Source organism: Sus scrofa, chromosome 9 (assembly GCF_054392235.1).
Source record: "Sus scrofa isolate SSC_HxYL_T2T_F1_AM1 chromosome 9, Sscrofa_HxYL_maternal_Yorkshire_Landrace_v2.0, whole genome shotgun sequence".
Taxonomy (NCBI): Eukaryota; Metazoa; Chordata; class Mammalia; order Artiodactyla; family Suidae; genus Sus; species Sus scrofa.
This window is the reverse complement of record NC_139391.1, coordinates 76,934,512-76,949,940: the sequence shown is the minus strand read 5'-3', so window position 1 is coordinate 76,949,940 and position 15,429 is coordinate 76,934,512. Positions and strand designations below refer to the sequence as shown.

The 15,429-nt window shown below is 36.9% G+C and overlaps 1 protein-coding gene across 9 annotated transcripts in view; it reads right to left on the bottom strand.

Annotated features, from left to right (window-relative positions):
- Window positions 1-15,429, bottom strand: part of ANKIB1 (ankyrin repeat and IBR domain containing 1) — a 160,318-nt gene that overhangs the window by 64,477 nt on the left and 80,412 nt on the right. For all 9 annotated transcript variants that reach the window (XR_014815746.1, XM_084976961.1, XM_003130136.5 and 6 more), the window contains exons 5-7: window positions 12,285-12,402; window positions 4,303-4,511; window positions 2,596-2,684 (exon numbers count right to left, since the gene is read on the bottom strand). Coding sequence is in view for 8 of the 9 variants with exons in the window: in XM_084976961.1 (XP_084833087.1) it covers window positions 2,596-2,684; window positions 4,303-4,511; window positions 12,285-12,402 (416 nt within the window). In the remaining variant the exon portion in view is untranslated. The remainder of the gene's footprint in view (window positions 1-2,595; window positions 2,685-4,302; window positions 4,512-12,284; window positions 12,403-15,429) is intronic.

Genomic DNA, 15,429 nt, shown 5'->3' with positions numbered 1-15,429 from the left:
GGAGTTTGGGGTTAACAGATGCAAACTATTGCATTTGGAGTGGATAAACTATGAGATCCCGCTCTATAGCACAGAGAACTGTATCTAGTCATTTGTGATGGAACACGATGGAGGATAACGTGAGAAAAACAATGTACATATACGTTACTGGGTCACTTTGCTGTATAGTAGAAAACTGACAGAACACTATAAACCAACTGTAATGGGAAAAAAAAAATCATTAAAAGAAAAAGAACCCAAAAAACATCTGTATGGACTGATGAGTCAAGGGGGAAGAAAAGAGTAATATAAGTTGAAAGGTTTTCAAACTATCTAGGTACCTTTACAAATTCTTCCCTGTTGCTTAGAGGACTTCCTTTTCTATATGCCCATAAAAGACTGCAATAACTTGTAAAATGATTTTATTCCCATGTGAATCACCCAACTTGGAACTTGTTTTACTGATGCTTGATTTGACAAGAACTACCCGGAAGGAGGGGGGAGAAGAATCCTAAGTGGGCTGATAAGGTACCATGGAAAACAATAATTAGATCTTACCAATTTAAATCTTGTCATTAACTTCTCATGGCTAGTCTGTTATGAGTATGGAAGTTGGTTCCTATGATACAGGAGATGGGTGAGGAAGATTCAACTAAATCCCTTGGGGGGGGGGGCTCAGTTTTCACAAAGAAATCAAGGTCAACAGTAGCAAACTTGGTAGAATCCAGATAATTCTTCCTTTACGATATAGTTGACAATTTTAAGCTGAATAAAGTACTAAACCTGTGGAAAATCTTCTATGCTCATAACTAAGTCAAATTTTGCTTTGAATTGGGAGCTCCAACTTTGTTTTTTGCTTTTTAGGGCTGCACCTGTGGCACATGGAGGTTCCTAGGCTAGGGGTCTAATCACAGCTATAGCTGCTGGCTTACACCACAGCCACAATGCCAGATCTGAGCTGCATCTGAGACCTACACCACAGCTCATGGCAACGCTAGATTCTTAACACACTGAGGAGGCCAAGCATCGAAACTGCAACCTCATGGTTACTAGTCAGATCTATTTCTGCTGTGCCACGATGGGAACTCTGGGAGCTCCAAGTTAAATTAATTTATCTGTATCAATTGCACTGATTTGATCCTAATTAGAGTGTAGTCTAAGTTTTAAAAAGAATCAGATATTCTTATTTATTCTGACTTTAAAAAAAAAAAAAAAAAGAATATTTTTCCCCTCTAAATAAAATCTTGCCTTATATCCCAATGTGGAAAACAGGTAAAGAAAACGTACTCAAAATGAAACCAGAGTGACAGAAAGATCAGAGGTTGCCTACGGATGTGGGGTGAGGGATGGTGGTGGTGGAAGGATAAGAGGGAGGCAGGAAGACAAGGGTGGGAAGGATTTCAAGGAGAAATGAGAAAACTTTTGGGGCAATGGACATATTCATTATCCGACTGTTGTCATGGTTTCATAGGTGTATATATGTCTCAGCTTAGTGATTTACTTTGAACATGTGGCTTACTATATGCTAAGCATGCCATGACAAAGTTATTATAAAAAGAGACAATTTGCTCAGGTTCTTACTCTCTCACCCAACATGGTAATTCCCAGTTCCCTACACTTAGCACACGTGATTTTTAAGATTTCCTTAAATATTAATGACATACTTTGCTTATTAGGTCATCAATCAGTAGATTTATGTGTCTCCAGAGATAACATATCATATTGCCCATTATATTGGTCTTCTTCATTTTGTTTATAAACCTTACTCAAAAAGTACATTAGAGCAAAGTTAATGGATATGAGAAAGTATAAATCTCAGCAAGGTAATGGGAAGGAGAGTAGAGAGGAACATGAGAAGGAAAAGAAAATTTCAATTTGTAACATAGACCAATCACGCCTATCAGAGACATAGAACTTTGAGTTGATTAAAAAGGAACTTTAAACATGCATATTCTCACAGATTTTTCAAGGCTATGTGCCCATCAGAAAAAGCATAAAAACAAATGCTTAAGAATTCTTGGGGAGTTCTCGCTGTGGCACAGTGGGTTAGGAATCTGACTGTGGTGGCTCTGGTTGCAGTGGAGGTATAGGTTTGATGCTCTCCTGGCGCAGTGGGCTAAAGGTTGGCATTGCTGCAGCTGTGGCATGCACAGGTTACTGCTGTGGTTGTATTCAATCCATGGCCCAGGAACTTCCATATGCCACAGGTGCGGTCATCAAAAAGAAAATTCTTGGGATATAATAAAATGATTCTTGATATTTAGGTGCAGGCCTAAAATTTACCATAGAGGTAACATGAATTAGAATACCGAGAAAACTTATTTGTGTGTTTTGGGGAACGTGTTTTACTCCCCAAAGTAGTTTACATTAAGTTACATAACAGTAAAAAATTAAATAATTTTAATCATTAAATAATTAAATAACTGCACTAAATTAATAATGGAAGGATGTCATGATAAGAAAAACAAAATTCTTTTTTAGTAGTAGAGTATAATACATTTCAGGGTAACTCTGAAACCAATATAAATAATTCATATCATTAAATATTGAAAATACACCATTTTTTTTAATCAAATGAGAATGCTATGCAGTAAGATATGCTGCACATATACTCACGATTCCCAACATCCTCGACAAAAGTCATGTCCACAGGGCATATCCACTGGGTCTTCAAATACAGAAATACTGCACATACAAATGTCACACTGGAGGTGAAGAAAAGCAATGATTTAAACAAAGTCATACTCTGGAGAGGGAACATTTCTTTATTCACTAGTTTAAGGTGAAAATACTAGTATAGTAATTATAAAAAAATTAAATGTTTCTAAATTATAAGGGAAGTTAAAGTTAATGTGCCTTCCTTTGACTAAATAACAAATTCTAGGCCTACCTCATTATAAATTACTGTAAGACTGAAATGTTTTAATGCAAAAGTCAAATTCCTAAATTCCAAATTTACACATTAAATTAAAGTAGCAAATATTCATTTGGAAAAGAAAATACAAGAAACAAATCATTACAATCTATTCAGTACAAGGTCAAATTGCAAAATAACCACTTCAATATCATGTCCTTCATCCTATGCTCACCCTAGAAAATCTACAAAACAGAGTAACTTTGTTTTCAATATAGCAACTCAGGATATTTAGACTAGCAATTTAAGGATTTCTACCCGTGGACTATGCTACAAAGCTATGTATCTTCTAAACAATAACTTAGGAGAAGCAAACTTTTTTTTTTTTTTTAATTTTTTTAGGGCCACACCTGTGGCATATGGAGGGTCCCAGGCTAGGGAGTTGAATTGGAGCTATAGCCGCTGGCCTACACCACAGCCACAGCAATGCCAGATCTGAGCCGTATCTGCAACCTGCACCACAGCTGATGGCAACACCGGATCCTTAACCCACTGAGTGAGGCCAGGGATTGAACCTGTGACCTCATGGATCCTAGTCAGATTCGTTTCCACTGCACCACGACAGGAACTCCTTTCTTTCTTTCTTTCTTTCTTTTTTTTTTTTAAATAATGTTAATAGATGTGGATTACAGAAGTAAGATTATGTTTCCCAGGAAAGCTCAGAAAAAAACTGGGAGTGCTTTCTTATTTATTACATATTTTGAGTGGCTGAATCATTCAAGAAACAGAAAAACATAAAAATTTCCTGTAATACTACACCATGGTTTGCCAATTAAAAATGCACACAATGGCAGTACTGTTTCTCAATAAAAAGCAAATGTTTATTATGGAGATGTATCTAGAAATGGAGACAAACTCCAGAAGTTTTACTAAGACAAATACATAGTTATTAGCATATTATAAATGTCTTCATAAAAATATAAAAATATCTTCATTTTTTGGTTTCAAGTACCTATTACAAACTTGACTTTTAATATTTTGGTATAGTGCATTCAAAACTTTAAGGAACTTTTTCTGGCTGTGCTCGCAGCATATGGAAGTTCCTGGGTCAGGGACCTAACTTTCACCATAGTAGTGACCCAAGCCACTGCAGTGACAACGCCAGATCTTTAACCTCCTGCAACACAAGGGAATTCCAAGAAACTGGAACTTTTAAGTGAAAATACAGTAGATGGTTTTCCCAAATTCTTTTACATTTTCTGTTTCAAAAAGAGAAAAGAAAGCCTTTTTATTTTTCAATCTATAATCCAGAGATCACGAAAATAGTCTGTAATAACAGGTACTTGCTAAAGCATGAAATTACCAAACTCTTTAAAGGCAGAGGATTCAATTACAAGAATATGACTAGAGGTTCCATGAAACAATATTAAAATGAAAACTATGGGAATACACTGAATACTAAACCATACCAAACTGGTGTCCAAATCCCCAGGAGATAAACTTATTTCATCTGGAGAGGTGACGGAAGAACGTGTAGTCCTTGGAGTTCTCGGAGAAGGGAGCGTGTCCCAGGCATTATAACCACTTGGTGGTGGAGTTGGCATTTGAACACCTGAACGTTGGCAGCAGTTCTCTGGGTTGGACATCCAAGCTTCAAGTAATTTCTCCCTGTCCCAGTCTTTAAGAAAAATGGGATGGACATCTCTCAACTGACAGAGAAGACATGGTGATGGTTTAAGAGCTTCATAATAATAAAAGGGACTAAATTAGAGAGATATAGGTCATCTAAGGCAGAAAAAGTAGTAACTACAAATGAAATATTCAGGTATGTTTTATCCATTCATATACATTTTTTTATTGTCTTTTTAGGACTGTACCTGCAGCACATGGAGGTTCCCAGGCTAGGGGTTGAATCAGAGCTACAGCTGCCTGCCCACACCATAGCCACAGCAACTCGGAATCCAAGCCACATCTGTGACATACACCACAGATCACGGCAACGCTGAATCCTTAACCCAATGAGAGAGGCCAGGGATTGAATCTGCATCCTCATGGATACTAGTTGGGCTCATTAACCACTGAGCCATGATGGGAACTCCTCCATTCATATTTTTAAATGAAATTTAAACTTTTATAATTTACCATGGCTTAAAAACCGTGTCAGTATCTAATAATATGGTCAAAATTTTTAGTCATTTCTACCCATAATCAAAAAAAGTGGTTCACACATATTGGAATTTACTAAATTTTTGTTGGCATAGGTTTGATTAAGCCATTCTATTCGTTCAAAAACAATACATAACTTTGCAATTGGCTTCATTGGTGTCAACTTGTAAAATGATTACATACATAGCTCATTATAAACATGTCAAAATACCAACAAGTCCTAAAAATCATTTGATAAATAGCCTGAAAGCAGAAGGAACTTCTGATGGGATTATGATTATAAATTCTAGTAAATTTGATATAAATTCCATATTAAGTGGGCTTCAACCTGGCTTAACTAAAAAAGGTTGTCTTTCTACTACAAACATTTCAAAAACAGACATATATGTGTTCATAAAGTCCAGAGCCATAAAAACCTAACAATTTAAAAATAATAAGCTAATATTATCTAATGATTTTGCTAGGTATTTTATATGTATTATTTCATCTACTTCTCACAACAAACTTTTCTTTTTTTGTCCTTTTAGGTCTGTACCCGCAGCATACGGAAGTTCCCAGGGTAGGGGTTGAATAGGAGCCGTAGCTGCTCTCCTATACTACACCTCACAGCAATGCCGGATCCTTAACCTACTGAGTGAGGCCAGGGATTGAACCCATGTCCTTATGGATACTAGTCAGGCTCATTACTGCTGAGCCACAATGGGAACTCTCCCAAAAAACTTTTCAATCATTATTTAGATGAAAAAATCAAGACTCAGGGAATTTACACAACATGACCAGGTTCACAAAGACAGGAGAGATCTTGAAACAAATTTTTGTGAATCCAGTCTGTGTTCTTTCTACTGCAACCCAATAAAGTATAGGGTCAAAAGTAATATAGAGTCAGTTATTTAACAAAGGCCCATTCTATATCATTTTACCAATCAAACACCAATGGCTGTGGAAACTTTCTATATATAAGATTTTAAAAAACATATTAAGTCAACATATTTGGTGGTTTAACAGGATAATTATGACTCAGATACCCAATGAAGATAGAGGTAGTGTGTTTCCATTTATGCAAAGGCACAGGAGTATGATGGAGAGATATGAGCAGTTCCATGAAGTTGCAGTATACTATACTGTGGTTTGGGGAGATGAAGGATAAGACTGGAAACAGCAGTCAGATTTACAAAGAAAAACCCAGCAACTGGAAAACCCAGTATATATGTGCATTTCAGGAAATGCTGCTAAATGGACCTCAATGTTTTGATAGGTATTTACAGGTATACCTTGGCGATAATGCAGGTTTGGTTCCAAACCATTGCAAGAAAGCGAATTCTAATAAATAATTAATATTAATTAACATTAACATTATTAATTAATATTGATAAACATTAATAAATAACAAAGCAAGTCATAAGAATTTTTTGATGCACATAAGGTTATGTTTACACCATATATATATTTAGCTATAATGCTAGTGCACACTTAATAGACTACAATTACAATACTTCAATGCTAAAAACACTAACCATCATGACAATGTAGTGTTGCTGCAAACCTTTTTTTTTTTTTTTTTTTTTTTTGTCTTTTTGTCTTTTTTGTTGTTGTTGTTGTTGTTATTGTTGCTATTTCTTGGGCCGCTCCCACGGCATATGGAGGTTCCCAGGCTAGGGGTTGAATCGGAGCTGTAGCCACCGGCCTACGCCAGAGCCACAGCAACTCGGGATCCGAGCCGCGTCTGCAACCTACACCACAGCTCACGGCAACGCCGGATCGTTAACCCACTGAGCAAGGGCAGGGACCGAACCCGCAACCTCATGGTTCCTAGTCGGATTCGTTAACCACTGCGCCACGACGGGAACTCCGCTGCAAACCTTTAAATTGTGAAAAACGCAACATCTGCAAAGCACAATAAGGCAAAGTGCAATAAAATGAGGTATGCCTGTACTTACTTAAAAAGTTAAGACTTTCTTAGAACAGTATGATTATTTTTCAAGTTTCCATTATAATACTTTTAAATAAAGAAAATAACTACTATATTTCATACACACACATATTAAATATGCTAAATTTTAGTCCTATCTACTATAAATATTTTCCAGCACAGTTTCTGCTTGGATTCTATTATATCTTTCATTTAGCAAATATTTACTGAATGCCTTTTTTGTGCCATACACTATGTCAGTCTGTAGGGATACAATAGGAGGAAAGAGCAGGTATGAGTCCTGCCTTCATGGAACTTACAGTCTAGCAAGAATAAAAACATTAAGAAAAATTAATACATTAAAAAAATCATCACTGTCAGAAGTATCATTAAGAGAGAGAGACTCCTATTTAGGGAGGACAGAGAAGGTGACTGGGAAAATGCCTGCAGTGGACAGCTGAAGGATGAGTGTGAGCTAACTTGGTAAAAGGGCGGGGGAGACATTCTAGACAGATGGTACACAGCATGTTCAAAGACCTGATGGCAAGAAGGAAGGTGGCACCCTTGTGAAATTACAAAAGTCAATGTAGCTGGAGCTTGGAGACCAGAGTGGAAACAATGTGTGAGTGAGGCAGAAGAAACTGGTAGGGACTAGGCCACGGAGGACATCTCAGTAATACTTCTATCATCAGTTTAGGAGTTACAGGAAGTCAGTGAAAAGTTGGGCTCAAGGTTAGGAAGAAGAGGTAGTCACAATTAGTCTTGAACATTCTGACTACAGTAGAAAAAAAACCAATCAGACAGGCTGAGAGTGGAGGGAAGGGAAACTAGAAAGAAGGCTATAGGAGCACAGGTGAGAGATGGAGCCACTAAGGCCATGGTTGGCCACGGCGAAGATGAAAAGCAAAGTAAAAGCCAAGGTGGGTTTGCTGGTGCTGCCACCTAGGCAAAGAGGGTAAACCAGAGACTCCGGTTCAAGATTAAGAGCATAATTTTAATTTTAGACTTGATGAGATAATGGGTCTTTTGAGATATTCTAGAGGTATTTTCAAGTAGGCAGTTATATTTAAGCCTATAAAGCTCAGAAAAGAAGTCTAGTCTAGAGGGAGAAATGTCTATCTATGGAAGCCTTCAGAGAATATGTCATTTCCTAGGATGAGAGTAGAATGGAAGGAGATGTGCTCTACTGATGTTTAATTGGCTATAGAAGTTATGAGTCTCCAAAGGAGCTTAAGGAAATACTTCAATATACATTTACTCTAGGGACAAGCAACCTAGCCTTGGTCTCATATTTAAAAAAAGTAGGTAAGTAAATTTTACTTATTTTCTCATTAGATAGCATTCAACTATATAGGTTACTTTTACCATGGAGGAAATACTCAGAGAATGGCCTTTGTATTCCTAACTGAGTCATCCTTAAAATTCAATTACTACTTAGTAAATACGGCCAAACATTTCTCTTCAAATTACTTTAGAACTAAATTTGACAATAGATAACACAAGACTTAAATGTATTATCCTGTGTAAAGCTGAATGAATGTTACCAAGGATACAATCTATAAATCTACCAAATAGTTCAGTTAAATAGCTCTGAAACAGAGCCCATCTGGGTTTCGAGAGCATTTAGAGTAAATTATAGCTATGTGCACTATTTTATTCACTAACATCATTTTTCTCTGAAAATTTTATTTGATTATCAAATGTCAATATAGCAGAAATGTCCATCTGAAATATTGCATTAGCCTCTATTTTATGCCTTAATAGGGGAACCAAATACAGAACTCTCAAGTAAGTTATCAAAAAAATTTATCACAGAATGGACATATGCCAAGTAGTAAAATTCAGTTAGATATCACCTTACTAGAAGCGATCCCATTACATAAAAGAAGTAACTGTGGGAAATATCAATGGCGTGAAAATGGAGTTGATCACTTAAAAATACTAGATGACACAATGTAAAAACACTAGAGATGAAATATTTCTTTTAATTACAATAAAATCACTTATAAAGTTAGTCTTCGATTCTACATAATACTGTAAGTTAGAATTCTGATACGTTAAATAATTTAGCTGAAACCTGTGGCAGAAATGGCTGTAAGTACACAACAATTCTACAGTGCAGAACTGTTGCTTGCAGTTAAGTGCAACCATGTGACTGAATTCTGGCCAGTGGAACACACGCAGGAATGACTTATGCCATTTCTAGGAATGGCTCAAAAAAACTCCCACACCTATTTCTCCATGTTCTTCTCTCGTTCTGACTGGCTGGCTGGAGTGGAAATCATCCCCAGGCCAACCTCAGAAGCTACTTTGTTAAGCTAGCAGAGTATCAATCAGCCAGGGTTCTTGACTAACTATGTGGAGCATAGCTCCTGTCCCATTCCTCACCTAAATGAAAACACCTTAAACTATTATGATTACTAAATGTTTACTGTGTTTGATTTTACTTTCATTTCAGCAGCTGGTCTACCTGAAGGCAACTGTCATGTCACAGCTCCTCACTTGATGCCAGCTCTACATTATATTTAAATGTACTCTCTGTACTTGAAAGCTCAAGCAAAGGATGAAGCGCTGTGAACCTGACCCAAAAGAAACACAATTTAAGAAATTTTGCATTTCTTTATAAGTTCTTATATTATCATTATTAAGCATTATTATTGGCTAAAAATATTTTCTCTTTAAATTCTAAGATTTTAAAAACCATTCTGAATTTCTCAATTTTGTTTTTGAACCAGGTCTAAATTTTTCCCCAAAGGATTTACTTCAAAGTTTTTAAAGATAGCAATGGAGAAATATAGTCTTATAATAAAAAGGTGGATTTAAAAAATATATAAATAACATTTTAGATATCTATTTATTCTATAACTATTTCTGAGGGCTTAAGGGATGTCAGACAGTGCCAAAAAAAAAAAAAAAAAAAAAAAGAAAGAAAGAAAGAAGAAAGAAAGAAAGAAAAGTTGCCCTCCAAAGAGCTCCCAGATTGATGTAGAGGAAAAGCAAATAAAGAGATGATGTCAATACTGTATTCTAAGAGTATGAGACATACATGCACATGATATTATGGAAGAGAGAGGAAGGGTCTCAATGCAGACTTGGGAACACATAAGTAGAAAAGCTTTCCTGGAAGAGGTAATTTCTTTTTTTTTTTTTTTTTTGTCTTTTTAGCTATTTCTTGGGCCGCTCCCGCGGCATAAGGAGGTTCCCAGGATAGGGGTTGAATCGGAGCTGTAGCCACCGGCCTACACCAGAGCCACAGCAACGTGGGATCCGAGCCGAGTCTGCAACCTATACCACAGCTCACAGCAACGCCGGATCGTCAACCCACTGAGCAAGGTTAGGGACCGAACCCGCAACCTCATGGTTCCTAGTCGGATTCTTTAACCACTGCGCCACGACGGGCACTCCTGGAAGAGGTAATTTCTAAGGACAAGTAGGAGAGGGTGAGTAAATCGAGACTGACAGAACTGGTAAAGAAGCCTGGGGTCATGAAGGTCCACTGAAGAGTTCAGAAGGTTTTCAGTCTGTGGAAAGCCAGTGAAGAGTTTTTCAGCAGAGGAGCTCCATGCACAAATCTGCATTTTAAAGTGCAATATAAAAAATGAATAAGCGTGAAGAGGAATGGTAACAGTGGAGACTCGGACTCAGGAGACTACAGTTTGGATGAAAAATAATGACAACCTGAATTTAAGTTAGTGACAGTGAGAATGGAAAGAGCTTAAGTAAGGAAGATGGGGGAGAGGATGAGAGATTAAGAAGAGAAATGATGAGACTGTAGTCAAAAGTAATAACAGAGATATGACTTCCCAGTTTCTGGCCAGGGTAATTAAATGAATGTGGAGGCCCATTTATCAAGACAGTGGGAGAAATGATGAGTTCAGCTATGGACATCCTTAGGTTGAAGAGAAAATGTTAAATCGGCATTTAGAAATACAGCCTTGAATAGTTCACTAAGGTTGAACTGTACCTATATTCTTTATTGTTTAGGTTTTTTTCCAGTTTTGTTTTTGTTTTGTCTTTTTATGGCCACACCCATGGCATATGGAGGTTCCCAGGCTAGGGGTAGAATTAGAGCTGTAGCCTCTGGCCTATGCCACAGCAACGCTAGATCCAATACCACAGCTCACAGCAACGCCAGATCATTAACCCACTGTGTGAGGCCAGGGATTGAACCTGCGTCCTCATGGATGCTAGTCAGATTCGTTTCTGCTGAGCCACGAAGGGTACTCCTGTTTAGGTGGTTTTTGAAACCCCTGTTTTCATTAGATAAATGCATTACAGCAGAGTTTCTCAGAGACTGGTCCACTTGGTAGGCTTGTTTACAACACATATTTTTAGGTCTTACCCTTCACCACTTAGGCTCTCTGGAACTTATTCTAGGAATTGCTGCTTAGTTTACCACGCAATCCTTATTTAAACTAAAATTTAGAGCCAGTGGTATATATAAAGTGGAAAAGAGTATAGAACTCTGGGAAATACCAATATTGAATGTAGTGATTCTGGAGGGTGATATACCAAATTACACACAGAGGTGAGCAAAGGATGATGAACTATGGAATTTTAAATTTTCTTCTGAGCAAAAGATTACATAAAAAACTGGAAGTTGACATTCTACTTCAGTATAGATTAAAAAAAAGATTTATAGTTAAAAAAGACTGGTATGCCTCAAAATTACTGGAGAACAGCCACTTACCCTACTCTTTTAACAAATAATTTCTAAATCAGAAAAAAAACCTGTCTTTGAAATAAGCCAAAATATCAAATATCAAGTGTGCAATGAGAGGGTCCAATTCAGTATGTGATGACTCCCAGAATGGTTAAGTATCACAGAACTTAAAATAAGCTGAGTACTTTTCCAAAGTAAAGTTGGTAATGTCCCCCAAAACAAACGAAAACCCCACCTTAAAGGGACAGTGTATTCATCTGCTGACACTATAATTTCACTTTGCATGTTTCATGGTGAGAAATAGCTTTTATATAAAATACAATTGACAATATCAATAGCACAACTGTTAGTTCACTGACTTTAGTAAAAATTAATGTCAAAATCATGACCAGGACAATGGATTCCAACTTCAATCCTGCTTAACTCACACATTTCTAAAATTAGACAATCTATAAGTTGATTTAGTAGCCCAATTTTCAAAAAGAAAATTCCTACTTCTCCTCCGTGATTCATAGCCAGCTTATACTTCAAAATACAAAACGTTATGGGGATGCTGAGAGCTGCAGTAACCACTGCAAGAAAAAACAACTTGGGCTTATTTACCAAACTATTTTGTTTTATGTTAAAACATTAAAATAGAGCCATCTTTTAAACTCTGACAAGTTTCAAAAGGGACTCATGTTATGAGAAGCATATGGTATTTCTTTCATTACCATGAGCTCGAAGTAAAGCTTCAGCTGTAAATAGTGGAGCCTGGAGCATGTCTGCTGTTTCCACAATAAGCATATCTTTCAATCTACGAAGATCCTGAGGTCTTAATCCTTCATATGGCTTTAAAAAGAAGAAAAAGAAAGTTAAATTGGCTCTTATACCCTTAGGAAGTTCTAAATGCCTATAAATAAATATATATGATTATCATTTAATCTTCCAGTCCAGTTTGGCACTGAAGTTAAAAAGGTTCTCTATAGTTCTCTTGTGGCACAGCAGGTTAAGGATGTGGTGATGTCACTGCAGCGGTCTGGGTAGCTGTTGTGATGCAGTGTTAAATCCCTGGCCCCAGGAACTTTCACATGCTGCAGGCGTAGCCAAAAAAAATAAATAAATAAAAACCAGTTCTGTATGCTCCACTAAAATTGACTTCACACTATTCTCTTACAATCTTTTTAAGCTGGAAAGTGGATGCCTGGTCTCATGTACCTTATCATTCTAAAACAAAAGAATCATACTATAATGACAAGACTATCTTGCTTTAGAGTTCTGAAAATCGGATAATACAAAAAAGTATTAGAAATAAAAACCTATAATCCCACCACTGAGTAAAGGTCATGATTTAAGTTCTCAAGTTTTTTTTTTGTTTGTTTTGTTTTTGCTTTTTAGGGCTGCACTTGAGGCATATGGAGGTTCCCAGGCTAGGGGTCAAATCGGAGCTATAGCTGCCGGCCTACAACACAGCCATAGCAACACAGGATCCAAGGTGAGTCTGTGACCTACACCACAGTGCACCACAATGCCAGATCCTTAACCCACCGAGCAAGGCCAGGGATTGAACCTATGTCCTCATGGATGCTAGTCAGATTTGTTTCCACTGAGCCACAGCAGGAACTCCAGTTCTCATGTATTTTTATCCAGTCTTTTTGCAAGTCAATTTTGTGTGAGTATATATGTATTCACTTAAATAAAGTTTTAATCACTGAATAAGCAAATATTTACACTTATTAAGATCCAATCTGGATTGCTAGTGGGATTATACTATATACCTAGTAATTACTTTGGACAGAAGTGCTTATTCCATATTATTCAGACTTCTTACTCATAAACATATTATCTCTGTGTTTATTCAAGGGTTTGTTAATGCTCCTTATTAACTTTCTTCATAAAGGTAGTGTATTATTTCAGGTTCTTTGTTCTTTTGTTATCTTTTTTTTTTTTTTTTTGCTTTTAACACTAAAAATGTAAAGAATAAAATCAAAACTGTCTCACTATGCAGAAATTTATAAAAATTAAAATAATCTGTGACATGGCCTCCATTACTTTTCTCTAATTTCCCCATCCTTGCCTATCACTACCATGAATTTGATTTATAGCTGTCATAATATTATGGGATAACATTATGTATCACCAAGCAACTTGCTTTTATTTTTATTCAATACTGTGTATTTATTATTAATACTCTTAGACATAGCTATTTCAATCCTTCAAAGAGATGTAACTATCTTACTGCAGGGAGCACAGAACTAAAGACCATAACCTAAAAAACTCTACATTTAAAAATTTAGAAATTCTGAAGTACTTATCAATCACTGTGAATACCCTTTGGCAACATCTACCACACACCCCAGAGAGTTCTGGGCAGTCACTAAACCCCATCCATTAGAGCTGACCTACAAATACCTTAAAATTAGATATTATCTTTACTTCTTGCCCCCCCCTATTTTTTTTGGGTTATCATGGAAACCATTTCATCAGTTCTTACTTAACCCAATATGATGGAAATTCTATTCCCCAGGGATAATTTCTCTCAGTTGATATGACAATTTTCCTGATCCTAAGGTGTCTTCTGGCAGGTTTGCACATATAAGCAATAAGTGTATTAATGACAGGAAAGACTCACAGACTTGACTGCATAAAAATATTAGAGATTTAAATGTAAAAAGTGTGTTGCTTTTAATATATAAGGAATTTGTGACAATCAGTAAATTTAAAATATCAAAAGTTATAAAAAAAATCCTTAAATTTACAAACTCTTTACCTAACAATTGGCCAAGTTTTAAAAATAACTCAAAACCCTCAATATTAGTAAGGTTGCAGTAAGATGGCCCTGTGATGCACTGTGGCTAAAAATAAAAACTGTTATATCATTTAACAGCCAAGTATTAGGTGCCATGAGCCTTCAAAACATTCATATTTTGACCCAACAATTTTACTTGTAGGAATCTATCCTAAGGTATAATCACAAATGTGAACAAAATTGGTCACTTGCAATGTTACTTTTAAGTGACAAAATGCTAGTGACCCAAATGTACATTAAGAGAGTTACAGGGTATCTACAAGTTAGAAAGTCATTCAAAATGATTTCCATGGTAAGTTTGTAAACATTAAGAAATGCTGAGAAAAAAAAGCTTAGAGGATATAAAATGCACAATGTTGGGGGTTCCCGTCGTGGTGCAGTGGTTAACGAATCCAACTAGGAACCATGAGGTTGGGGGTTTGATCCCTAACCTTGCTCAGTGGGTTGACAATCTGGCATTGCCGTGGGTGGTGGTGTGGGTCGCAGACGCGGCTCAGATCCCGCGTTGCTGTGGCTCTGGCATAGGCTGGCAGCTACAGCTCCGAACAGACCCCTGGCCTGGAACCTCCATATGCCGCAGGAGAGGCCCAAGAAATGGCAGAAAGACAAAAAAAAAAAAAGCATAATGTCATCACATGAAAAATGGAAGGCAATCATGCAAAATGTTGTAAGTATTATTCATAAGTGGGAGAATAATGAACATTTTATTTATTTTTTTTTTTGTCTTTTTGCCTTTTCTAGTGCCGCTCCCGTGGCACATGGAGGTTTCCAGGCTATGGATCTAATTGGAGCTATAGCTGCCGGCCTTCACCAGAGCCACAGTAACATAAGATCGAGCTGCATCTCACACTACAGCTCACAGCAACGCCGGATCCTTAACCCACTGAGCGAGGCCAGGGATCGAACCCTCAACCTCATGGTTCCTAGTTGGATTCGTTAACCACTAAGCCACGATGGGAACTCCAGAATAATGAATGTTTTAAAATTTTCACTCTGCTTCTTCTTATAAAGAGCATATCTGGCAGAAAAAATTCATTAAAAAATTAAAGAAAAATCACTGGGGATGTTTG